Here is a 25,279-nt window from a genome sequence, read left to right as displayed (position 1 = left end):
TTTTTTCTGGAACTACCAAACACCTTTATTGGTTAAAAAGTAAGGCTTATCAAAAACACAATGAGAGTATCAGTGCCATGTGGATTCATATATATGATTCTTCGCCTCTCTGACTTTGTGTCTGACCCTGTCATTAATGTCTGACCTCTGTGAATATTAAGAACACCTGTATACATCCCTAAAAGTCCATTAAGAATTCATTAATTTATCCAAACCATTCCAGTCTTGCAGAGGCCCTGTCAGCAAAGGGAGCATATTCAGATTTATTCCAAGGGCTTTCAAATTAAACCACCGTGATCTCCAATATGATTCTATCTAGCACCCATTGAGAATTATTACCAAGGAGACAATAGTTACCAATAGGTTTTAAGGTAGAAAATGGTTGAAAGAGAATCATGCAAACTTTAATCTACTTATATTATTAATCCATGTCTCCTTTCACACAAATTTCACCAGTTTGCTATATCCTTTGAATGTAGGACTTCCTTTTATTTGTCCCCAGACTGCCTATTTTCAGTGTCAAGAAAGGTACCCTCTAGTTCAAGTATTTGAAAAGTTAATGAACAGCTCTACCCTGGATTATTCGTCCTATCCATGCCTTTAATGATTTCATCTCTGATCATATATGTCCCCTTTCCTTACCCACCTTTTTGCCTATCCACTGCCCTTTTCAGGTCCCAAAGTCATTTTAATTGCCCTCTGAATCTTCTCAGCTTTATTTTGTCTTTTTTGAGTAAGTGGTCTGAATTATAATAATATTTCAGATGTAGGTTTCACTAAAGCCTTATACATGAATAAGATAGTGTTTGGTTTGTTTCCTACAGTTGTCTTTAGAATGACATTTTATTGAAAGCCTTAAATAAAATTTTTATTTTTAGACTGATAGATTGAATATTTTGGTGCTCACCTTGAAACTGTACCTGATGAAAGGAAAGTACTCTTCAGTAAAGCTGCTAATGATTGCTTAGTTTCCAAGAAAAAAAAAAAATCCTACAGTTCAGGGTTCCCCTGCAAAAGTTTTATGGGTCTGCTTGTCTTAGAGATATCACCTTGCACTAACAGGGTAATACTGCCCTGCATCAGATGGTTCACTGAGCTGTTGTTGCTGTTGTTGTTGTTGACTAAGATAAGTCTAAAATTCTCATTTTACCTAATATTCCCAGGGAAAAAGAAAGAGCATTTACTTTGTGCCAGATACTTTTCTAAGCACTTTGCATGTATTAACCTGTGAAGTAGATATTACTCCAATTCTTGAGATTAGAAGAAGTGGGATACAGAGCTGTAAAATAACTTACCCAAGTCAACCAACTAGTAAGTGGTAGAGCCATTACTAAAATCCAGCCAGTCTCACTCCTGGGCCTACCTTCTTGGTGGGTCTCATGTGCTTATGTATTATTGCTGACTTTTTTGAAAAAGTAGTAACTTAGCCTATCCTATTTGCAAATATCCCTAAGTTTCGTTATTGCCGACAATTCCTATAAAGGGTATAAGAAAGATTTTAGATAATGACTGAATTGGTAAAATTCCAATCTGGGTTTCATTAACTCCAGTTTCTAGTCATCATTTCTCCAAAACCGGATAAAGACGTAAGATTTGTGACCAGAAAATTAAAACACCACTCTTGCTAATGGCCTTGTGGTCACAGAAGCCCCACTCCTGCCACAAAGTATATTCCAAACAGCTCCACTTGAATTTCTGATACCTGAAAAAAGACTTTTGGTCCTCAGAGCATGCAAGAGAATTTATGGGTAGTTTAGTATAACCACTAACACACTTTGAAAATCTCTCAATTTTAAGATTTACTGCCGTATAGATCTCCAACTTCCTTGTACTGGTAAATAGTCAGTAGTGACAGTGAGCACCCAAGACCCAAGGATTCCTGTCTAAAAACCTGTTCTGTTTTTGCAGTGGATAGCCTGCTGAAATACACTGGCTATGGGAATGCTGCAGGACTGTTGGCGGCCAGGGGCCTCTTGGCTGGAGGAAGAGGAGATAATTGGTACTCAGAGGACGAGGACACAGACACTGAAGAATACAAAAATGCAAAACCAAAGTATAGTATCAAGTTTCTTTTCACCTATGCCTGTGCCTTTGATTTGGTTATTTACCGTTCACTTCCTTTGTCTTTCATTTTCCAAGTGTTTCCTTTCTTTTGTGGATTTGGAAGCTTTCCATTTAATAGTGTTTTTAGAGACAATTTCATAGCTAGTAGCTTAGAGAGTGACTTCAAATGATTAAGGAAAGATAATATTGCAAGAAATGTTCTGCATGCTCATTATCCTCTCCTAAGAATTTGGAGAGATGGTATTTTTAGACATTTACCATCATACACTTAAAAAGTATTAGTGGCTACTTTTTGCTTTCCTTTCCGTAGGTTGGGATTGTATAAGGTACAACCAAGACCAAGGATTTAAGCTGGTTATTTGATGGTTCAGTCTTTCTCAGAAATCTAAACATAGGTTTCATAAATTCTGATCTTCCCTCTTGCAAAAAAGCCATTATGAATCAATAAAATGGTACATTACTAACAAAAGGAAGGAAGTGTAGCTCCACAGTAAAGTTTTATCAAACACTTAATCATCTTTTAACAGATGTATTATTGCTTTGAATAGGCAAACCAGAGACTATCATGTCTTTCCTGAATCAGTGCTTAGAAATCAAAGACACTAATTCTCTTATCCCAAAACAAACCACCTCTACTTCCTTCTGTTTCCTCCGCATCTTTTTTTCCCCCATTTAACCCCATCCCAGGTAAATTTCTTAGTTCCACTTATTAGGAGTTACTTGAGCTCAATTTTCTGGTTTCCATTAATGAATATTAAAAGGGTGTAGCCATCCCTTTTGGCATTATCGATGATGTTGACATGTTAGGTTTCCTGTTGATGGTTTCTAGAGTGTAATGGGGATCATGTGGTAGTTGATAAAGGATAGAAAATCATTATCTGCAAAATTAGGCTTTTTTTTTTTAAAGGATAGACTGTGCCCTGTTAACATGAAAGTAGTAGGTTATCAGAAGGTAACAGCAAAGATCATTTCCTAATCAGACAAGACATATATGGCCTATATTCCTTGGCAAATCAGGCCCGAGTAGGTAGCATTATTACTTTTAATATTTCTAGTGCTTTCAGTCTCAGCAGCAGGATCTTGTAGAGTATATCCTAGAAAGAAAAGGCTTCAGGGAAAATAAAACTAGCAGTGACTCTAACCAATACATTCTTAAGACTGCTACCATTTAGATGCTATAAATTGGGCATCTCTATCAAGTAACTGAAGCTTAGATAGAGGAATTGTACTTTAATCTTTTCCTAATCATAGAAGTCATCATTCTAAATTAGTCTTGCTAGCTAGCTCTTGATTTTTCCATTCCATAAACTATACTTCCATATCAGTTTTTTTCTCTCTCTTCATTTGAGACATTAAATATACCACTTAAGTCTCATATTTTTAAACAAAGGTAGAAATTACATTAGGCATTCATTGTGTCCCAAGTTATGCAGACAAGTCAACTAAGATAGAAACTCTTGGAATACTCATGGATGAATGATGTCATTATATCAATGTGTATTGTTGATTTTGTTTGGTGAATGACTCTATTATAGTAATGATCACATATCTCACAAGCACCAGAACACTACTATAACAAGAAATTGGAGGAAATACAAGAACACTGGGTCTCTTCTAATAGCATGGGAAATAGAAATGTGTTAGATTATGAAAGTGATGTTAGATTTCAGGAGAGCACCTTTTGTTTAAATCAAAGACCATGATGTTTGGTATTGTTACTGTTTTGGCTTGGAAGAGTCCATACTTAGGCCTTCATACTTTGTTAGAATCTTCTTCAGCCTTTGGACCTGGCCTGTAGGGTTCATAGGAATGGTGTGTTAGTGTGGTCAGAATAGTCACCATTGTGAAATCTTGTTGTGTTTCTTAAACATTGGTCATTACAAGTATATATTTCTAGCAAGCATTACATCTTTCCCCTTCAGATAGATTTGCATCTGTTTTTTTCTTACATCTTCCCTCTTTCAGATAAAACACTGTAGTGGGATGTTTGTTAGTTAATTTAAAATATTTATTCAAATGGTCCTTGTGGAAGTGGTGATGAACAAAATACTTTGCAAGCAAGACAACTCCTTGTGCTCTGGGGAGTGATCTACAGAACTGAAAGAACTTTTTCCCCAAAAATCATGAAAACTTTTTAACAATCTAGTCAGGCTTATGAAGTCAGCACCTGAAAGGATTGCTTTCCCTGCTACCATCTGATTACCCTTCACCAAGATCACAGTATGCTTTTCTTATGATGCATTTATTCACAACAGTTGCTAGTTTGGGCAGAAGCAGAGAAATTACCCTTTATCCACTTGGCCCTAGTCCCGTTGTCAAAAATGTAAGTGGATTCTGATTGATGCACCAAGGTAACCTGTAATCCTTTAGTGGAATCTGAAACCAATAATTGTGTGGAGCTTACATTTAGGCTATAGGAGACAGTTAATTTCACAACAGTCTTTTTTGTGTCAAAATAAGTGTATTTAATGGACTGGAAATGGCTTTCTGCAATTAGCAGAAATATAGTCAAAGAATCAAGTTACATGCCACACACACTGTGTTGTAAGTCTAGCCATGTTTGTTAAAAGTTTTCAGATAAACTTTGGTCCTGAATCAAAGAGAAAAATTTCCAAATTCTAACTTATATACCTACCTGTTTCTTTTATGCCTCAGAGCATGGAGGCCCCTTGACCATACAGGTGGTATAAGTGACTAATGTGGTTTGTACATCATTCCAGACATCAGTTGAAAGATGTGTACCTGATGACATTTGGCTCATTTTAGACCAGTGGCCTTCAAGATGGGTATGTAGGAGCCTAGGGGTCCAAAGAGGTATCTTTAAAGGGCTGCTAGATGGAGGGCAAAAGGAGGGGGTGACCAAAGTAGGCAGAACTGTAGGATAACTCCTTATACTCTTAATACCCTACACTAGTTCATACTCACACCCAGAAGCTTAAAATCATTGTACTAAGCAACTCAGGGGTGTTTCCTTCTTGACTATATTTCTCTCAGCAGTAGCTGTGGCAGCAGCTGTGTAATTTCTTCAGAATGAGACAAGAGACTTTTATTCTTTGTCAAGATTTTGTTTTGTTGCTTTAAGTCCCATTGTAATTGTCACCATATATTGAGACTATACAGAAGACTCTTTATTGTTTTGCGGGGGCACGTACTCTGGGGAGTTTTTCCTGGAAAGATATTTCTAGCCTTATTTGCACTTAACCTCTTCTTTCCTGCTCTGAGCTCACAAAAGCCTTTTCCTATTAACCCTGATCCCTTTCCTGGAGGTTGCAAATTGTCCACTCATAGACTAGATTCAGCCCACAAGTAAGTTCTGCTTGGCTTACCTGATGTTGCATTCATTGGTTTAGTTTCGTGTTTTCATTTTCTGTTTTACATAATATTTTGTTGCCGACATTTAGAATTCAGATATTTCAGATGGAAATTTGAATTTTGAACTTTTTTTTAATAAGTTCTAATAACATTAAGCCTGCATTTTCACGTGGCAACTGGCTGATGGAGTGGAGGGTCTGTGGTGCCCACCATACCAGGCATGAGCTCCTCTGGTTTAACAATATATCCTTGTCATTTACCTTACCTGCCTAGCCCCTGTAGGAATTTGCCTTTATAGCCCCTTCTTTAACCAGAATGCTTTGAGTGAAATTTAATCTACACTTCTTAGGAGATTGAAGTTAATTTTCATATAGCTCATGGAAATTTTAATGGCTCTTTTTTGTAAAGTGACCTAGTACTGTTGATGTTGACCAAATGTAGCAATAACTCGAAAAGCAAAAGTTTTGAAATATATTTCAGCTTTTTATGTATATATTCATTTGCTCATACCTTTTTATGTCTTAATCCCTTCATCTCCAGGCCCATAACTGCAGTCAGTTCATAGATAGTAGCCTTATATAATACGAAATGCTCGATGATGCTTTATATAGGTATTTAAATAATTCTTGTCACCTAACTGAAAGACATATACAATCATAGAATTGGAGGGCTGGGAAGATGGGGAAGGGGAACGAAGGCAAGGTGGGACAACATCGTACCATAAAATTACCCAATACAATATCTACCACAATTAGTATACTTAAAGCATCTTAAGATTCAGTCTTAGAACAAGAGAAAACTACCCTCAGAATTTCAGTGTTAAGATCCTAAAACCTAGAAAGTTAAGTCTTACACTATACTATTTGAGGTTGTAGTGATTGTTCAACTGAAAATAATCCATTTTATGAAATCTCACATCATTGTTATGGTGACTGTTTTCCTCTCTTGGTAAGGAAACCACAGGAGGCTGGTTTAATGTGGGGAGGAGGGGCGGCAGTGTCCCCAGCACATTGGCATTTTTCCCGTAAAACAGTGGCACAGTTCAGTGCCCCAACTTGTGTTTGCTGTGGCACCGGGTACATTCTTCTACATATTGGGGGTGGGGTATTACATGAGTAAAAGATGATAAATCCTTACTCTGTAAGTGAATCTCTGGCTACTGCTTTTATACTCAGCAAAGATTTTGTGACGTTAGTAGCTAATTTCAGAGCAAGCTGTTAAATCATTTTAGCAGCAAAGGGCTTGAGGTCAGCTTATTAAAAGCGGACATCACTTGTACTAAAACCTTAAAAGAACCAAGAAAAGAATCAAATGTACCCTGATTCAGGAATTCATGTTCTGGCCTTATAGTGTGGATACCACAGAGCTTACCAGTGTATCCTCTTGACACATTTTCCCCTGAGGCACGTGATGGCTTGTCCTAATGTCATTATATTCCAAAAACAGTCTGTGGATGTCATTTCTTAAATCACCCCTCCATTGAACTTGAGAAGAGCCTTCTTTCAAGAGACAAATCGAACATATTCTACATAGTTAGTACATCTACCTTTCCTTGTACTTTTTTCTAAGGCCTGATTTCCTTTGTCTGCTTGGGAAGTGGTATACACCTCTAATAAGTACCTTTACTAATTTATTTATAAGACTAGTTGTTTTTCTAATTTAGCAGGTGGCAGAAAAGGAACTGTGAAAACATGTGCTGTTGCTATATGCCCAGGGAAATAATTGATGGATGGTAGAATTACATTTTTAGTATGCATCTGGATTCATCTTTAAAATGCTATAGTTCTTAGAAGCCTTGTCTGGGCTCCCCTTGTTCTTGACTTTTGGGAACTATGTTGACCGCATTCATTGTTTTTGTTAATGGCCACTAACTAGAGGCCTTTTTCTCTCCTATTATAGCACCTGGGGGAATAAAAAAAAGGGGGGGGGGAGGGAATACTAGCACACAATGAGTGTCTGAAGTAGGCGCTCTAGCCCTGTGGTTCTTTAACCTCATTGTGTATCAGAACCACCAGGAAAATAAAATATATAGATTTACTTGGTCTCAGGTGAGGCCTAAGCCTTTTCTTTAAAGTTTACCAAGTGATTCTAATGTGCAGCCAAAGCTAAGAATCACTGACAAGCCTATGAGTTTTCAGACTGTTTCCTTAGAGTTCCTAAAAGTGCCTCAGGGGCTACCTTAAGAGGAAGCAAGTAAGTACAGACCAACAGAAGGGGCTTTAGGCCTCCACTCTGCTTGGTCACCCATCCCCTCTTCTGCCAGAGAGGTTCCACTTTGTTTTATATGTGGGCTTTCTGTGTAGATTTCATTTGTTTAAAAAAAGGCAGGGGGAGGTTGGTGGTCCGTCCACCGCTTTGAATGAAAAAAAAGTTTTTTAATCATGGCTACAGCCTTCGGTCTTATGCAAGAATGACAAAACAGAGGTTTTAGATATGTTTGTTGAGAATGCTAAGCACTGAGTCCTTCCACAAGAATCTGAATATCATGTAGCCTCCAAGGAATGTAGAAAAAGAGAAGGAGATCTTTTAGTAATGAATAGTAGTAGTAGTAATGAATAGTAATGAATTTCTCCAAATGAGAAATCCCTGATTGGTAAAGAAAGTTAAACTGCCCAAGTCAAAGTCTAAAGCACAGCTTGCAAGCTAGCCCCCAGAGGACCCAATTGGTCACAGTCTTCGTTTTGGCCCATAGGATTCTACCTCCTGCCACCTTTAGACAGGCACTGTTCTCAAGTTTACCCCAGTCCTCAACACTCCACATTATTTATACTTGACCAGTTCACTCATTTGCTTATCCTGAAGGCCTGGCCACTGAAAGTATTTGTGTTTATAGACCCTAGAAAACAATTAACAGTTTGCTGTGTTTTTAAAGATCAAATGAAATATCCCTGCAAACTGTCTATATACTTGTCTCAAACAAAATGCCATAACCTCTTGTCTGCTTTTCCAGAAACATGTTTAGGTTATAGATATTTAGCAGCCATTGAAAGAATTTTCTTTCATCTCAAAAAAAAAAAAAAAATAATAGTGTGGCTTTCAGTTAAGAGGATAGCTTGTGTGGTATTACAACTTTGTACAAACTTTATGGAACATATTCATTTTAAGTACTTTATTAAATTATTTCCAGAAAGCCAGATGGTATACCTGTCTCTTGGTAGGCTAGATTTCTTTTTTTAAGCCAGGTCAGATCAAATCTAATTTCAATTGTTCTTCTGCTTTATCTTTTATTATTTAAACACTCATTGCCTTCTGTGGTCTCACTAATGGACTAATTTCCTGAGATTATAAATCGGCATGCTTTCATTTTCAGATTTCAGCCTCTCTGTCATCATTTTTCCAGTTTTTTTGACATATATTTGTTTTATGCTGTATCACAAAATGGATTCTCCTACAAAGAAATCATTTTTTCTTTAAATTAATAAACTATGCATCCAAGGATATTTATCCTAACGGCACCAATCAAATTTCATATTTTTAAAAAGCAGCCAGTTGTTAAAAAAAACAAAGTTGGCAAGTTAGCTATTGTTTTTTTAAAAGAGTAAAACTCTCACCCATTTCCCAAAGCAAATTAGTAGAAAAAGTAATTTTTTTTTAATTCCTATAGCAGTTCCATACTATAAAATTGCTATTATTGCCCATTTTTGGCTATTATACTCTTTCTTATTATAACTTACAACTTGGACCAGAGAGTATAGAAAGAGCATAATTTTAAAACATACAGCATAACTTCTTTTTCTTTTTGTAGCATTAATCTTATCACTGGTCATTTAGAGGAACCAATGCCAAACCCCATAGATGAAATGACAGAAGAACAAAAAGAATATGAAGCCATGAAACTTGTCAACATGCTTGATAAACTCTCCAGGTATTGTATTCCCATCCATTTTCTGCTTGGTTTCTAAAAATGTTCTATTTCTTTGTCTCTCTTACTGAGAGTTACCATGGAACAGCAACTCTGGAAATCCATGTGAATTGGAACAGGGTGGCCCGGGCAGCAGTAGTTCAGACCTCTCTCGGCTACCATGGTTTTTCTACGTGTGCCGCTTCTGGATGTGCATTCTAAACATTTAAACTCTCAAAGCTAGGGTAGGAACTACTAGATCACTGTGGTATTTAACCAACTAACCTCCCTGTCTTCAAAAAGATGCTGTGAGTTAGGTTCAATGATTTTGCTGCTTCTTGTATTTTTGTTTTAGTCTGTTTTGGTTCTTGTTCCAAATCATTATGCTTTTTTTTTTTTTTTTCCATTTTTGATGTGCAAGCTGGCAATTTCTGTCTTTTTGGGTTGCTCCTGAAACCAAGAATTCTAAACTGCCATGCACCCAACAGGAAAAAGTGAAAAGGAATAGCTCAAATTAAGGGTTTTCTGAAAGCAAGTGCTTGTATTAATTAGGGGTTCTAAAGACAATCTCCCCTTCCCTTCTTGCTTCATACCACCTTCCCTTCCAAAAATAGCCAGTTTTGAAAATAATTAAGTCAAATATGTAGTAATCAGCAACGAGTCATCTTGGAGTTATTAGAAAATATTAATTCCTTTCACACTTGCCTGAATTGCTCTATTTTCTAGTCATACATTGAGTCACTGTCTCCTTTAAGCCATCTTGAATGAGTGCTTCTGTGTGTTGGTGGCAGCTACCACTTAAAGGTATATTTCTTCTGATCATTTTCGTTTTCACAGCAACTATGTAAAGGCTAGTATCCCTCAGTCAGGAGAAGTAGCAACTGGAATGGGAAAGCCAGAAAGCCAGCCACTATAGGAAAAGGTGTAACAGAGAAACAAGTAGAGGCTAAAAGCATAGCAGGAGGCTGACGGACTTCAGACTTAGGGAGTGTGACAAGTATGGGTAGACACTGCAGAGTCTGAGCTTTTTGCAAATGATGCTGGTGATGTGGTAGAAGCTATATAAAAATAGCTTCATCATCTGCAAAGCTAATAGGACTAGAACTTAGTGACTTCCAGATTGTCCTTTTAAGTTTTCATCCTTTCCTAAAGAGGGAGAATCTACAGCTAACTAACTATGCACACAATCTTCAAGTGACCTTTGTTTGCAAATGACATTCTCCATACCTTTATATAGAATTGACATGTTCCTTTACTGAAAGAATTATAAGCAAAGAGAAGACACTTATAGGCAAACCTATAGGAAACAGAATAACAAGGTGTGAATGAAATCAGAAACATAAGATTTGTGCTTGGCTACTTCCAAAAGGATCGAACGTAGCTAATGAAACTGTGGTTTAAGTACAGAAGTTAGGATGAGAACTAACAGAGTCCATCTAGTAGAAGCTGGAGAGGAAAATGTTAATAAGGACCTATGTGGAGCATATCCGTGTGTTAGAGCAATAAACAAATTTCATAAATTTTGCTGAATATGAATTCTTAAAATGTAACACAGATGCTGTTCAACTGGCCTATATACCCTAGATGAGTAAACTCCAAGCTAGGAAAGTGGGAGATGGGGAAAGGACTGCCTAAAATACTCCAGTATATTCCGGGTATTTGACTTACTGAAAGAGATAAGACCGTTCCATAAGGCATCCCTATGCAAGGGACAGAAAACGGTGCTAGGTCCTTCTCCTTTTAATCCCAGGGGAATCCACATTTCTAGAAGCTGCCAACAAATAAATAGCCTGAAGCTATGTCAAGTCTGAAATTGCCAAGCTTCTTCCACTTGATTTAAACTATGCCTCAAAGAAGATGCATACTCACCCAGAATCACCCAGCAGATACCCAACTCAATCTGAAGGTGATACTCCTTTTTGCATGTATAAAGCAAAGCAAATATGTCTTGTGTTGGTTTTGATGGTACCGATTCTGCCATTAAAATTGAAGTTAAAGGCAACTTTAAAAACAGTTCTAAACCACAGACTTTTTGCATGACGTGTGGTGGGTTTTTTACATTGTCTGCCTTTGTGTGTGTGCTTCCTAACATTTGCTCTTACTAATGATCAGTGAGAAAATTGTATGGAGATCAGCAGTGGGCATTCCAAAGCAGGAATGCAAAGAATGAAGCCATTCTTTATGCATCTTACATGTTTGTCTTAAGTTTCTGCTCTCTTTTCACTGTTAATTTTGGGGTTTTGGTTTTTTTGAGGTAGAAGAGATGGCATAAAGCCAAAGTAGACTAAGTTCAGTACAATTCAGGGAACATTTATTAAGCAGCTACTCTGTGCAAGGCACTGTGCTAGGAATATGAGGGAGATTCAGAGAACATGACAGACTCTGGAAAACGCACATTCTAGTGAAGGAAATGGCTACGATATTCTAAAATACAAGGTAGATGGAAATAATGATAAAATAAGGTCTATATTGAACTGTAAATACCCAGGAAAAGGAGCAGTTCATTCTGTTTGGATGAATCAGGGACTGTTTCACAGGGAAGATATAGCATTTTTGCTGATTCTTGAGGTTTAAAAGGTATTTATTTAATAGATAAGTGGAGAAATGACCATTCATTCCAGGTAGAGGGACATTTACTCTTGTCAATAAGATAAACCTTTGGTATTCACATACTACATCTTTCTTCCAAAAGACTCAGGGTGTTTTATCATTATTTAATTATCAGAAATCTATTATCAGATTTATAACTGGGGAGGAAGTGAGGCTCAAAGAAATTACCCCTGAATATATCTAAGCTAATGACAGGATGATACATTTCCTTTAACAGTTTACAAAACACTTTCACATACCTTCTCTTTGTAGCTTCATAACAAAGTGAGATTAGGAACTTCGTTTTCCAGAACTCAAGACTTTGCTCTGTCCACTGTGCTACTGTGTCTGTCTGTTAGAGTTGGTGTTTGCCCGAACACTTCCTAATCATCCTCTTCAGCATTGCGCTGCTGGTCAGTTCCCTCAACCGTCACTCTGAGGATGTTCTGCATCCCACCAAGTCTTCATTGTGCTAAGAGTGTACTGTAGCTTTGTCTAATTAACTTTCCTTCTCCAAAATGAATCATTTTCTCCTGGGCCTGAAGTAAAAGGCATGTGAGTAAAGGATAGGGTTGGAGGTGACGTGGCCAAGGAATGGACACTAGACACTTCCTTTTTTCCGTCCATAGGAGAGCAGATGTGAAGGACCCGCACCAGGATGGTGGTTAGCAACAGTGGCCCGTGCCAAAGCACTTACCAAAGTGATGATTAAGGTTGGTCATGCCAAGTACTGTTACTGAGCCTGGTGTAGGGTGTAGATGTCATCTACTACCAAAACTGTAAAACCACCGATTCAAAAATTAAAGCCACATTTCCATTTTGCCTCCATGCTGGACATAGTGACTGCCACAAGGAGCTCACCACCTTGGCAGCTTTATCACGGCTACATTTCCAAGGACACTGGAGAGATTTGTGTTCCAACATTTTCTTCCCGTTGAATACCAGCTGACTTAGTAATATTCTTAGTGATTTTGTGTGTGTGTGTGTGTGTGAGGATTGTATTTGTGACAGATGTAGGTAAGGGGATTGCAGTAGACCTGGAGGTCTTAAGAGTTTGAAAATAATCTGAACCCTGTAAATCCCATCATGTCTAGCTAGTACAGTGCCTTGTACCCTGTGGTTTCCCTAGTGTGTGATGAGGAAATAATGAACACAGCTGATCCCCAAATCTGTTGGGCAGCTTTTGGCTCTATAAAATACCCTATGTGGTTTAAGACTTTAAACTTTACCTTTGTCAGTTCCATTTCTTGGCCAGATATAATGACTAATTTGAATCTTGGGGTACATAATTTCTCTAAAATAATCATTGTAATATGTAGCAAACAAACAAGCATTAAGGCCTGAGGCAGGAGATTAAAAATGTCAAATGAAGCTTTCTATAATGTGAGAGCAGAGCTGAAAAAGGGAATGAAATTTGCCTTCCTCTCCACCTGCTCTTTCCTTCTTTGAATTGGAAAAAAAAATAAGCCCCCACAACTTAAGTGGGGGATTAGAATGGGGACTGTGTGTGTATACGCAAGTCCAGTGTGGCTAATACAATTGCGTCCACCTTAGCTACAGCACACAGCTCGTGTGTAATAATGACGCCTCCTCCAGAAGAAGGGAGAGGATTGATTGGCTTAAGCGTCAACGAACCAAAGGAAATAATATTTCAAGTTTCAGTTTTGTTTTGATTTTCTAATCCCCTTTAGTTCCTTAATTGGAATCAGGCACTGATTAGTCTTCTACCCCACCCTTAAACCGGTCACATTTAACAACATTTAACAGTGTACATTGATTGCTTTTTTGCTTATATATTTTATCCAAATCTAAAATTTACATTTAAATAATTTTCCCGTTTCTTATCTATTCCATATCATATATATATATTTTTTTATAGCCATTGTGTAGTATTTGGGACATGGCTTTCTTAATTAATGCAGGTTCCAAATATGGGATTCTGTTTAGACTTACTAAAGCTGGGACGAGCAATCAATGACTGAAAAGCAATACATAACTTTATTCCTTATGAATAAGTTACTCTACTCAAATAAAAAAAAAAACCTGTGATCACATCCACCTTTATGATAAGTTAGTCAAGGACATGCTTTTCAGGTATGGTTCAGAAACATGTTGCAGTTTTTAAAGTGTTTTGAGATCTACTGTAGGTTCAAAAGTGTAAAGATTGTAATTGTTTATATCGGAAAATCTTTTAGATCTGTGCTGTCCAATACGGTAACCACCAGCCATATACTACTGAGAGCTTGAAGTGTGGTTAATCTGAATTGGGATGTCCTATAAGGGTTAAATACTCAGACTTTGAAAAACTCAGTATAAAAAGAGAAATGTAAAATATCTCAATTGTTTAATATGGATTTTATGTTGAAATATTTTTTATATACTGGGTTAACAAAATATATTAAAGTCAAAGTCAGTTTTAGTTATCTTTTTCAGTGTGGTTACTAGAATATTTTAAGATTCCATATATGGCTTATGGTATATTTACATATGGCAACACTATTCTGATATCATTAAAATACACTGTAAGGTTGCCTGGAAGTTCAATTAAGGGAACTTGGATCCAGTTAAGTTAATATGCCCTTAAAGTGGCAAGGGAGGATTAATTTGAGAAAGTTAGTATTGTGTGTCTTTAGGTTATAGAGGGCCTTCACTGGCTAGACACCTCTGAGTAGGATGTCATGCTCCCTTTGTATTGCCTGTTGGTAGTCACTGTCCTTTAAGCTCTGTAGAAGGAATGAGTACTTTGAGCTCTTAGTTTAAGCACTAGCTGAAATGGCTTCTAATAGAGAAACCTCAAATAAGAATAATGTCCCCTGGCTGTTTGTGCTGTTAGCTACCCTCCTTCAACTTTTAAGTCTTTCTGATTAGGGACAGCATGTAAGAATTTCAATTTCTGCTGCTATATTCAACAGTGTCAGTGGGCACGCTGACCTCTTATTTATTTTACTAATTTGGACAACAGGATAGAAAACTCCTGTGGAGAAATTACCAAGAAATAAGAATGCCTTCACTTAAGGATAAAACTGAATTTGATTCTTTAGCACTGTCCCTAACCTCTTTCTCCATATTTTTTTAACCATGCTGTTTAATGTGAGGTAGGTAACAAATTTTTAGAAGCTTTGCATGTGATTTTCTAACAGAAATGAGAATAGTAAAAGACTAATATTTAGATAGTGCTTTAAAGTTTAAAGAGTGTTTCCATTTATATTATCTCCACTGATCATTAAAGCAACCCTGTGAATTATTAGAGCAAGTAGTGTTTGACTGAAGAACAAACAGAACCAATGATTAGGAGACTGACCCAAGATCAGGCATCTGGTTGATGACATAGCCAGGACTCGATTCTCAGTCTTAACACTCCAGATCTTATGTCATTTTGCAAAATGACCAACAGCTCTCAAAAATGTGTCCATCTGATTTTAAATAAGATGTCCTAAATTTTAAAAAAATGCAAAGTGCAAAGATTGTAAGCATATTTACCTGAGAATTAAGATTTGGAAGACCCACATTCCTGCTCTTTCATTCTGTAGTTGAGATCTTCTCGAAGATCAAGTGAGGTGCTAAAGTAAATAGTTTATATCAAACACACACACATACACACATACACACACACACACACACACCTTTATAAGAAGGAAACCAGTGAAACTGCTATGACTCTTTGTTAATAGAAGTTTTTTATTTTAAAAAGAGAATGATTATAGGTATTCTAACTTTTGAAAGGCTTCCCAATGGGACTGTTTAGGCAACTCCCAATTACCTTTACAAACAGAAAGAAATCCAAAATAGATGATATGCTGTGTCCATTTGTCATGGAAATGATATTTTTTATGCTACATATTCACCTTCCTAATTGTACCCAGTCCCAAAGCACAATGGTGAGGTCTCAGGGAAGATCCCAGAATTGTTTTAAAAGATACAGCCTGAAGACTTTGAATTTGCTGTGGAAAAGCCACCATACCCCTCCAAAAATCCTGGGGTAGCGGCTTAGTGAAAAATCAGTGTACCCAGTCAGGACTAGGAAGTCATTAGATGAAAGACCATGAAAGATGAAGGATCAGGGTCCAAGCCCAAAGGACACTTTTTCCCAGTATGTAACTGAACATGTTAAGCAATGGCCAAGGTTATAATATTATTCCTATGAGAAAAAGGTGTTATAAACACTTGTAAGCCTATCAACAAGTTACTAGGCAGTCCATTGAACTTTGGTGGAGTATGGACCATTGCAGTGATGCTGAAATCTTGAAATAAGATGCACTCTCAGACTTGGGATTAGAGCACAGATCACAGAGCTGCTTTCTCCCAGCTAGCACAGGCTCCACACTAGCAGGCATCTCTTGAAAAGCTCTGTGTTCATTAAAAATGTTTTATGTATTTACCAGTTTCTCACCCTTTCAAATGTGAAAAGGAATTAAATATGAAATGGCTAATTTAAAAAGTCAGGGTTCTTTTTTTCCAAGCAAACCTTACATTAAGAGCAGGAATCCCTGTGCCAAAGAAATGGTTCCCAATTATCCCATCTTGGGTTTTGTTATACATTGTACAGAAGTCAACAAAACGAGTATGTAACAGAACCTGCCTAAATAGCAGCCACCCTCATTAGAAACAGGGAATTAATCAGAGGGCGATTGAAGGAAGCAGTGCCTCACAGGTTTCCCCCTTTTCTTCTTTTCTAATCATAGAACAAAATATATGACATAAAAGGATCGGAACTATTATGCAGTACTCAATTAGAGGGAGGTGAATAGGTCTCTAACATGCTGTTTTATCAAAAGAGCAGACTGGTGTTTGCATGACTGTTGTTTCATTACAGACCCTGTCATTAATTCCATGTGTCAATACTGCCCTGTAGTACACAGAGCAGACAAGAAAGAAGAGCCCTTGAAAACAAGGGAATGATTTTTGAGTCGTTATCAAGCTAAGTGGCAAGCGGGAAGCTGAAACTCGTATAGGTAAATTCGAAGGGACTCTTGGGAGATCTGCAAGTGGGAAACAAGAATGCATTTTACCAACTGCTTAATTATGTCCTGTTTTTCAACAAGTACACTTGAATTGAATGCTTTGTTTGTATTGCACAAAAACATGTGCTGTGGGCAAGAGTATTCTCTTGCTTCCAGGTCAAGTAAGGTGTTTTATACACATATACATCTGGCCTATTCTATAATGTGCGATTGGGTATGTTAGTGTCTGAGCCCCAATTTTGCACTGTCATTTCTGGGGGAAAGTCTTACATAGGAACCAGAAGCCCTAAAAAGTAGAACCTTGTCTAAGGTTCTGAGAAGTTACAGAAACCCAGGCATCCCAGAGGACCATCCTTACAGGGAAATGGTGGCTCAGGAAAATGTTAAAATATATCTGGGGGAAAAAAAAAAAACAGACCAGAAATTTTTAAATATGGTATAAATCCCATAATCTCCCACCCCTAAATCTTTAAGAAAGTATTTTTTGGTTTCCATTAGCAGTTCCAAGGGTTAGGCTGGGGCAAAGTAGGGTTTCCTTTCTTGGACCTGCTTTATCTATGTCCTTGTGCCTGGCCAAGCCCTTATAGATTATGGTTCCTTATCGTTTAGTAAGATCAAATTTCTAAATGATGTTTCGTTCCAGTTGAACATTCTTGGAGGCTTATCTCTTCCCTGGCCAGATGCCTGATCAGATGAGAAGCCCGCCATGATACTGTCACAGTGCCTAGAATGGGCTCTTTATCCAGTAGACATCACTGTACTTTTTGATGATAACGAGGGCAGTCTTAACTTATGTTAAGGCCTGTGTATAGCATTGAAGGTAAGTATGAAGGAGTTGTTGCTATGTGAATATCTTAATCCTGATGCACATTTCAATATACAGTATCTCCGTTTAACCATAATGTACATATATCTGACACTAGCCATTCCTTTTAGATGTGACCTTCATTTTTAGTGCCAGTAACTCTTCATGGCCTGTTTATTGAGGGCCATGACTGAATTTAGATCCTCCCTTGTTAACATTTGCCATTGCTGTGATTTACTTTTGTAATCATTCTAATCATCTGCCAGTGGTTTCGCAGGAAGGATTTCTGTTCTTGATGTAGGTCAATTATAGGTAGGATGCCGTGTTTGACTCTTAGGCTTAGAATATCTTGATTAGAAACAAAGGTTTAACAGCATTGAGTTTTAGTGTCTTAAAAACCTTGCAGCTTTTTAAATAGATCAAGATTATTTAGTAGCCTAATATTGAGACTCTTAGAATAGAATCTTGGGGATCATCTTGTCCAACCCCTTCATTTTATAGATGGGGAGACTCAAGCCCAGAGAAGGAAATGACTTGCCCAAGGACACCCAGCAAGTTAGAGGAATATCTGAGACTAGAATCTAGACCTCTCGCTGCCCCATATATAAGAAGCTGCGTCTACACCAATCAGTAGTTCAGTTTCCAGGCTGTATGATACAAAGGGGGCCTGACTTTTGCACGGTCAGAATGTCTAGTGACATTGATGCAAGAAAATAATAAAAATAGTTAAAATAATGAGAAGGATTCTTAATAAATGGTTCTCTACTGTTCTTCATTTATGACATGACCCATGCATTATATCCTTTTAATAAGCATTTACTGAGCACTTACTGTGTGCCCCCAGCCTATACTAGATACTACAAATCACAGCTAGATAAGACATGGACCCTGCCCTCAAGTTGCTCACCATCTAGCAGAAAACAAGAAATCCCTGGAAAGCATTTTGCAAAATTTCCTGTAGAATTCTAATGCCTTTCCTAACTCTGTAAATGATGATGAAAATGAGTCTTCTGTGCAGAGATCTAGCTTTTCTCTTGATCATGGTTCTTTTATTAGGAGTCCCATAAGACACTATACCTTTTCTTTCTGTGAAAGTGCAAGATAATATCAATTACAACTAAATTTAGTGCATAAACACTTACTGAGGACCTGCTGTTGGCAAGGCACTGTGCTAGACACATAGGGATATGAAAATTGAATAATTAGAGCATAGAACATTTTCCTTTTAAATGTCAGGGCAATACCGTTTCATAGCTTTCAAACTTTGTAACGAGGATTTTTTTTTTTTTTAATATTCTTAGATGTAGGGTCCTTGAAGACAAAAATACCTTTGTACCATCATCCAGACTTGTCAGCCTAGGATTCCAGTCTCCATTCAGATCCTCCTTTGTATCCCATATCTGTTTTGAGCTTTCTTTTTCCTTTACCTCAGCCAAACCAGCCTGCTTGCCAATCTCTGCACACAACTAACTCTTGCTTCTGTGCCTTTGCTTGACTAATTCTTCTGCCCCTAGGATGGCTTTATCCCCATCAATCTATGTCCATCGCTGCCATCACAGTCTGGCCCTGAGTCCATCTCCTGCGAGGAGCCTGTGATCAGGCCCCATCTCCTTCTGTGTCCTTCCCACACATACGTAGCCCGGTTGATGGCGGAACAGCATTTCTGTGGCATTCATTAATGCTTCCCATTCTCCATCCACATCTTGCTGATCTAGATATAACATCTTACAAAATGAAACAGTCTACTATATAACCAGATCATTCATCCGACCTTTTAGGAGTGAGTCTCTATGTCAAAGATTTCATTTGGGTATTTGTGGGCTGTTAGTTGTAGGACAGAGAAGAAGATCAGAAACGTTGAGATGGGAGTTTGATAAGTAAGCCTGGAGTCCAGCAGAAAAAAAAGTCCCATATCTGTGAGAGATCCTCTCTCCTTTCACTCCCAGGTAGGACAAGAAATTTCCTTTAAACACATTTCAGTTACAATAGGGGGGGAATTGATGAACTGCCAAGCTAGGGAAAGCAGGGCTCTGCCTGTTAACCATCTCAAGCTTGTTGATCTGCTGTTCTGTAATTCTTTTAATATTGTTTAATGTGTGTGTGTTTTATCTTCTGAACTGACTAAAAGCTTCTTGAGGACAGGGACCATGTCTTTTATTTGCTTCTGCATACTCAGCCCCCACTTATTCCCAGAGCCCCCTAACAAGCTTGGGGAAGTCTCCAATAAGCACAGAAAGACAGGAAAATCAACTTGCGGTTCCAACCACATTCCAAGCCGTTACACTACAGTTTACACATATAGTGACCTTTTGCCTTCAGAACAACTCAGTGAGGTGGGTATTTCTATCCCAGTTCTACAGATAAGGAAATTGAAGAGAGTTCAAGGTCTTATTGCTAGTGACTGGTGGACTCAGGATTAGAACCTAGGTCTGTCCACTGTCAAAACCTGTATGTACCTTTCACTCTACCACAATCATAACAACTAATATGTAGGACATCTTTTTGCAGCTCACAGAACCCTTTGATCTACACCCTTGTTATTGCTACCCCTACTAGTTCTGTTACGGTTACTTCTTACATCATTGCTGGCAAGGAGGTAGAACTAGTATTATCATTATCCCCATTTCACAGATGGGGAAACTGAGACTCAGACTTACCCAAGATCACACAACTGGTAAGTGGAAGAGCCAGGCCTTCAGACAGACTTCCAGACCCCAGATGTTTTTGTTTTTTCACACTATATCACTTTGCTGCCTTAATTCATTTGCACAAATGCATGACTGTGTGGCCAGTTAATCACAGACACCTCTCCTACAGAGGTGTCTAGAAGTCCAAGCATCAAACGGAACCCTCAGAGTTTTCATGTTATTGGAGGGGTGATACAAAGGACCCAAAAAATAAATGCTTGAGAAGAATAGTTCATAAGTGGGAATTAAAATATGAGGCCCTTTATCCCACAGACAAGTTCCTATAATTTGGCCATGAGACGTTTGGATTGTTCTTAATTACTTCCATCGTAAAATTGGAGTAGGGATGAAACAGATGAAAATATTCCTCCTAGGTTTGGACAAGCTGGTAGCTAGCCCAGCATCATCCTGCTGTCACAGAAGTGGAGTCGTGTTGGTAGTGGTTTGGGGGCGGGGGGGTATCCACCCAGCGTCCCATTGCGATCTCTCCAGAATTCCTCTAGGCCCATCCAGGGTCCTGCTTCCGCCTACCCCAGCCCTTCACTCCCTACCCCTTACTGTACCCTCTTCCACAAGCCCCTTTAGACCTTTGAACTTTATCTCTCAGTGTTTTATTCCCAGCAGGCTGTCCCCTTGTCCTTTTATGTCATTAGTAGTGTCCAATATCACAAAATCCTTTAGCACAATCCCTTAGAACTAGGGAGCTATGTTGTAAAAATGTAGATATGTGTGTGGTGTATATTAGTGCCAGAGAGAAGTTTTCATGGAAACAGGTTGTTTTTCTAGCTTTCCAGTAAACATTTCTACCTGGTTGTCACGCAAGGGCCTCAAGCTCTTCATGTCCTAGAAGAGGTCAGCATCTCCCCACCAAAATCTACTTCATCTGTGGTGTTCTTGCTCCAGTGGATTGTATCCCCATCCTCTCGGTCATCTGAGCTGGAAGCCACAGGGATACTCCACTTCCTAGTCTTTCTTCACTAGCCTTCAGCCCTTCCAGTGGGTCACAGCCCGAGTCCAGTGTCCTGTGTCCTGTCACATACACTGTACAGTGACATCCTAATGACTGGTTTGCCACCAGGTTCCCCCTGGTCCGGTGTGCCTTTCACACTGCTGCCAGAGACACTGCCCTATAAAACAGAGGTGACATCCCTTACAGACAAACCTGAGCCTCTTGGCATTGAAGACACTTAACCACTAGACCCCAGACTGCCCTTGCAGCCTTACCTCCGGCCACCTCTTCATCAAACCTCACCACTTTCCAAACACTGGGCCCTTCTGCAGCTTCATGAGAGCACATAGAGAAGAACTTGACACAATCCAAAAAAGTACACAAAACACACCAGTAGACGGGACCCTACCGAGCCCTGTACACCGTCTCCTTTGCCTCTAAGGCCCTGTGACTTCTTTGCCCAGCATTGGATACCTGTACCTGATTTGTACTGCTGTCCCTCCCTTTCCCGGGCAGTGTGGTCTACGCTTCATCTCAGGAGCTGCCAGTTCTTTGTTCGTGATCCTCTGACAGCATTTACCCCATTACGTTCTAAGTTATTTTTCATACATGTTTCACCCACTCCTCAAGGACAGTTGTGCCCAGTCTTCCTTGCCCTGCCTTGTGTATGACCTAGCTCCTGGCATGTAGGTATCGAACGGACATTGAGCAGCTGAACTCAGTGTGCTCCTGTAATGCAGTTAGAGCAGTTAATCCAGATGTGAAGCCCTGCAAAGAGCACGGGAGCCCTAGGTCCCAGGTCCAACTTGGCCCTAGGTGTGTGACCTTGGGTAAGTCACTCAGTCTCATTTAGCAAACAAGGGTGTTGGACTAAATGATCTCTGAGGCCCCTTCCACTTTAAGTTCTATGATTCTGACCCCATTTCTTGAACCAGGAACTGCATTTCCTCCCTTTTAACTCAGGAGCCTCAACATAGCCAGGCAGCCATCCCCATTACTCAAGTGGATTTTCAGACTCTCAGAAGTAGTCTGTGGTACTAGCCAGAGCTGCTTGCTCAGGCTCCTGTTGGCTTATCCAGGGACCACTGGGCTGTTCTCCCCCCCCCCCCCCCCGGGAGTGTCACTGCACCTCCAACACTTCACACTGCTGTGTGGCTGACCCTCCCCAGGCGGGAACCTTCTCTGTGCCGGCCTAAGGGCCAACAGCAAGGAGGCAGAGGGAAAGCAGGTTTTACTGTTTCCCTTTACTCCAGATCCCACCAACATTAAGCTGCTGCCATGTGGGTTCTTGGTTATATATATATGTTTCCAGGGGGTGATGCCCATTTCCTTGAGAAATAAATTTGAAGCAGCTCATGTGCCTCTTCAAGGCTACTTGTAAAGTCTGACATTTTGGGGGCAGGAGGAGGGCTAGAGTTAGCAACTCAACAGGTACATTTGCCATAATCTCCATGTAATAAATAAGAGCCTATGAAGAGATTAAATAAATCTTTCCTAATGCTTTTTGATTGACTTAATCAATAATTAATCATCTTTAGATGAGGCTGTAACTCGTGGAGTAGATATAATTGGATTAGCTGAAAAGAGGCAGTTGGGGAGCTTTGAAGAGATTAAAATGGCTGTCAATCCCATAATTAAACTGCCACAAACAAAAGCAATGGTGTTTAAAAAAAAAAGAAAAAAAGGAGGAGGAGGAGGAGGAGGAGGAAAGAGAGAGAAGAAAATAAGAGGGAGGGAGAAGGGAGAAGGGTGGGGAAGGCCAGCTGACTTGGATTGGATTGAGAAGTACTTATGTATTGCTGTAGATTGGAGAGGCAGAATCAAATCTGACCGATTTATTCCACTGAATGAAATCCATACATATCAAGTCAGCCACTTGATCGTATGCCTGGCCCACTGGGACCCGTGAAATTTTGGCAGCTTCAACTTCACTAAAACAACGAATCCACAAAAGGAAAAAAAAAAAAAAAAGTTAATTATTAAAAACAGAAGAGACCTGCTCCTTGTCCTGAGCCCATTTAGACCTTGACTTTTCATACTTTTAATTGGCTTAGTAGGTTTGGCCTGTGTGAATGAAGTCTTTGATCTCCCTCTTTTTCTTTCCATGCCCCTTTCATCTTTCCTGTTACAAACACACAGAGAGCTTGAGGAAAAATACTTTGGTTTTTAAAGACTTTTCTTTTTAAAAGGATGTGGATTTGGGCGGGGGGAGGGGTGTGTGTGTGATGCTGGTGAATACTTTTTTTTTCTCTCTTTTATCTCTTTTTCCAGAGAGGAGTTGCTTAAACCAATGGGACTAAAACCTGATGGGACAATAACGCCTTTGGAGGAAGCACTCAACCAGTACTCTGTCATCGAAGAGACCAGCTCTGACACAGACTAAAAGCGTCACCTGCCCAACTCTCAATATTGCTTTTATCAGCATCTTTTCTCTGTAGCTCCAGGGGAGTCTTTTCTCTAAAACATTTATGCCCTTGCTTTGGCTAGAAACACATTAACTGGTTTACTCATTGAGAATCCAGCATATTTAAGAGGTGATCCTGTGTTTTTGCGATACCGAGGCATTCGTACAGAGCTGCAGTTAGATGGAGTTGCAGGGGCTAAAAAACACAGAGAAAGAGTAATTCCATTTCATCAGGATCGAACTGAAAGGACTTCGTTCTGCAAAGCAGCCCTGGTTGAATCTGGCCGTTCTGTTTGCCAAGGTTCTTAGAAGATAGAGTCACGTCCTTCCTCTCACCGGTGAAGGCTGCCCTCCTGAATCTCTCCAGCAGACAGCGGCACGTGAGAAGCAGAACAAGCTGCTAATAAACAAGGGCTGAGGCAAGCGACTTCTTAGATCAGGACTGACCACATGGAAGCCAAGCAGCTGCTCCATAAACCTAGCCCCACTCTTCAATTTTGTATAAAGATGTGGAAGTGCACACACAAACACGCACACACACAGCCCCAGACTTGCAAACTGATTACATTCTGAAAGTTTGTATGTCGCTTATCTAGAACTTCAGAATACATTTCTCCCCATAAAGGGTTATAAATGATGGTTTAGTTCTGAGGCAGCTACAAATGCCTATTTATTCCCTTATGTACCTTAACACTAGACCCATAGAACTGAACCCGCCCCCCCCCCACCCCTGCCCCGTCTGTATCACTGCATGGGAGCGTGCATTCTGAGCTCTGACCCAGGGTGCCAGGAACACACATCCTCCGATCCAGCAGAGGGGATGGGGACTCCCCGAGTCCTGGGGGTTCTTGTGTGGCCTCTGCCGGGGGTAGAGGGAGTCAGCGGCACCCATCTGTACATACAGGTCATTCATATGTCACAGGTTTTAAATTGGGGACTGTGTGTGTGCCTGTGTGTGTGTTCAGCCTTTCTACCCTAGGTGATCAGTTTAATGGTAACTTTATTTATTTAAAAAACGAGAAAGAAACACAAGTAGTTACTGTTAAACTGATTAAAGCTGTTTATTTTTACTTCTAGAATTGGTCATAGGAGGAAGTAGAAAATGGATCCTGCAGTAGACAGCGGGCCTAGTCAGTCAGTGGCTAAAGCCTAAAGGGGTCGGTTTCCTTTTATATGTGTATGTATGTAGATAACACACACATACATACATATATACACATAGATGATGTGCTTAACCACTGCCTTTTAAAACTTTAAATTAAATAAAACATTGGGGTTGATTCAATGTAGCCATCTCTGTGTGTTTCTTTATAGATTACCTGGGGTAAACAATATCCCAGAATTTGTGCTTCTCTGAAGTGCTTTCACATCCATTATCTCACCTACCACAAGAGCCTTTTTAAGGATAGGTAAAGTACACGGAGTATTAGTGAAAGATGTCATTTAGCCAGAAGTCTCTTCTCTGGCAAAACAACAGTTCAAGGATGGAATTTTAAAAGGCCTTTGAGCTACCAAAAGAGGTCACTAGAGTTTCTTGCAATTTACTCATAGGAGAGATCCTCAAGAATCTTTTTATTTACTAAAATCTGCATACATTTATAACAGGTTTAGTTCTCTGGTTTTCAAGCCCATAAAAAGTGGCAAAGGAGGCCGACAGATGGAAGACA

At 39.3% G+C, this 25,279-nt stretch overlaps 1 protein-coding gene across 7 annotated transcripts in view; it reads left to right on the top strand.

The window, feature by feature from the left end:
* RIC8B (RIC8 guanine nucleotide exchange factor B) overlaps nt 1–24,218 on the top strand; it is a 102,899-nt gene extending 78,681 nt beyond the window's left edge. The window contains exons 8-11 of one of the 7 annotated variants that reach the window (XR_005795315.1): nt 1,909–2,053; nt 9,122–9,241; nt 10,968–11,123; nt 12,436–17,218. Coding sequence is in view for 6 of the 7 variants with exons in the window: in XM_040491001.1 (XP_040346935.1) it covers nt 1,909–2,053; nt 9,122–9,241; nt 23,480–23,591 (377 nt within the window). In the remaining variant the exon portion in view is untranslated. Of the gene's footprint in view, nt 1–1,908; nt 2,054–9,121; nt 9,242–10,967; nt 11,124–12,435; nt 17,219–23,479 lie in introns of those variants that run through there. The other 6 variants (XM_040491003.1, XM_040491001.1, XM_040491004.1 and 3 more) reach the window with 6 other exon arrangements.
* Nucleotides 24,219–25,279: the final 1,061 nt, after the last annotated feature.

The sequence above is a fragment of the Herpailurus yagouaroundi genome, unplaced genomic scaffold (assembly GCF_014898765.1).
Source record: "Herpailurus yagouaroundi ecotype Mexico unplaced genomic scaffold, PumYag 182, whole genome shotgun sequence".
Lineage (NCBI taxonomy): Eukaryota > Metazoa > Chordata > Mammalia > Carnivora > Felidae > Herpailurus > Herpailurus yagouaroundi.
Note: the sequence above shows the minus strand (reverse complement) of the source record. Positions and strands in the feature narration are given on the sequence as shown.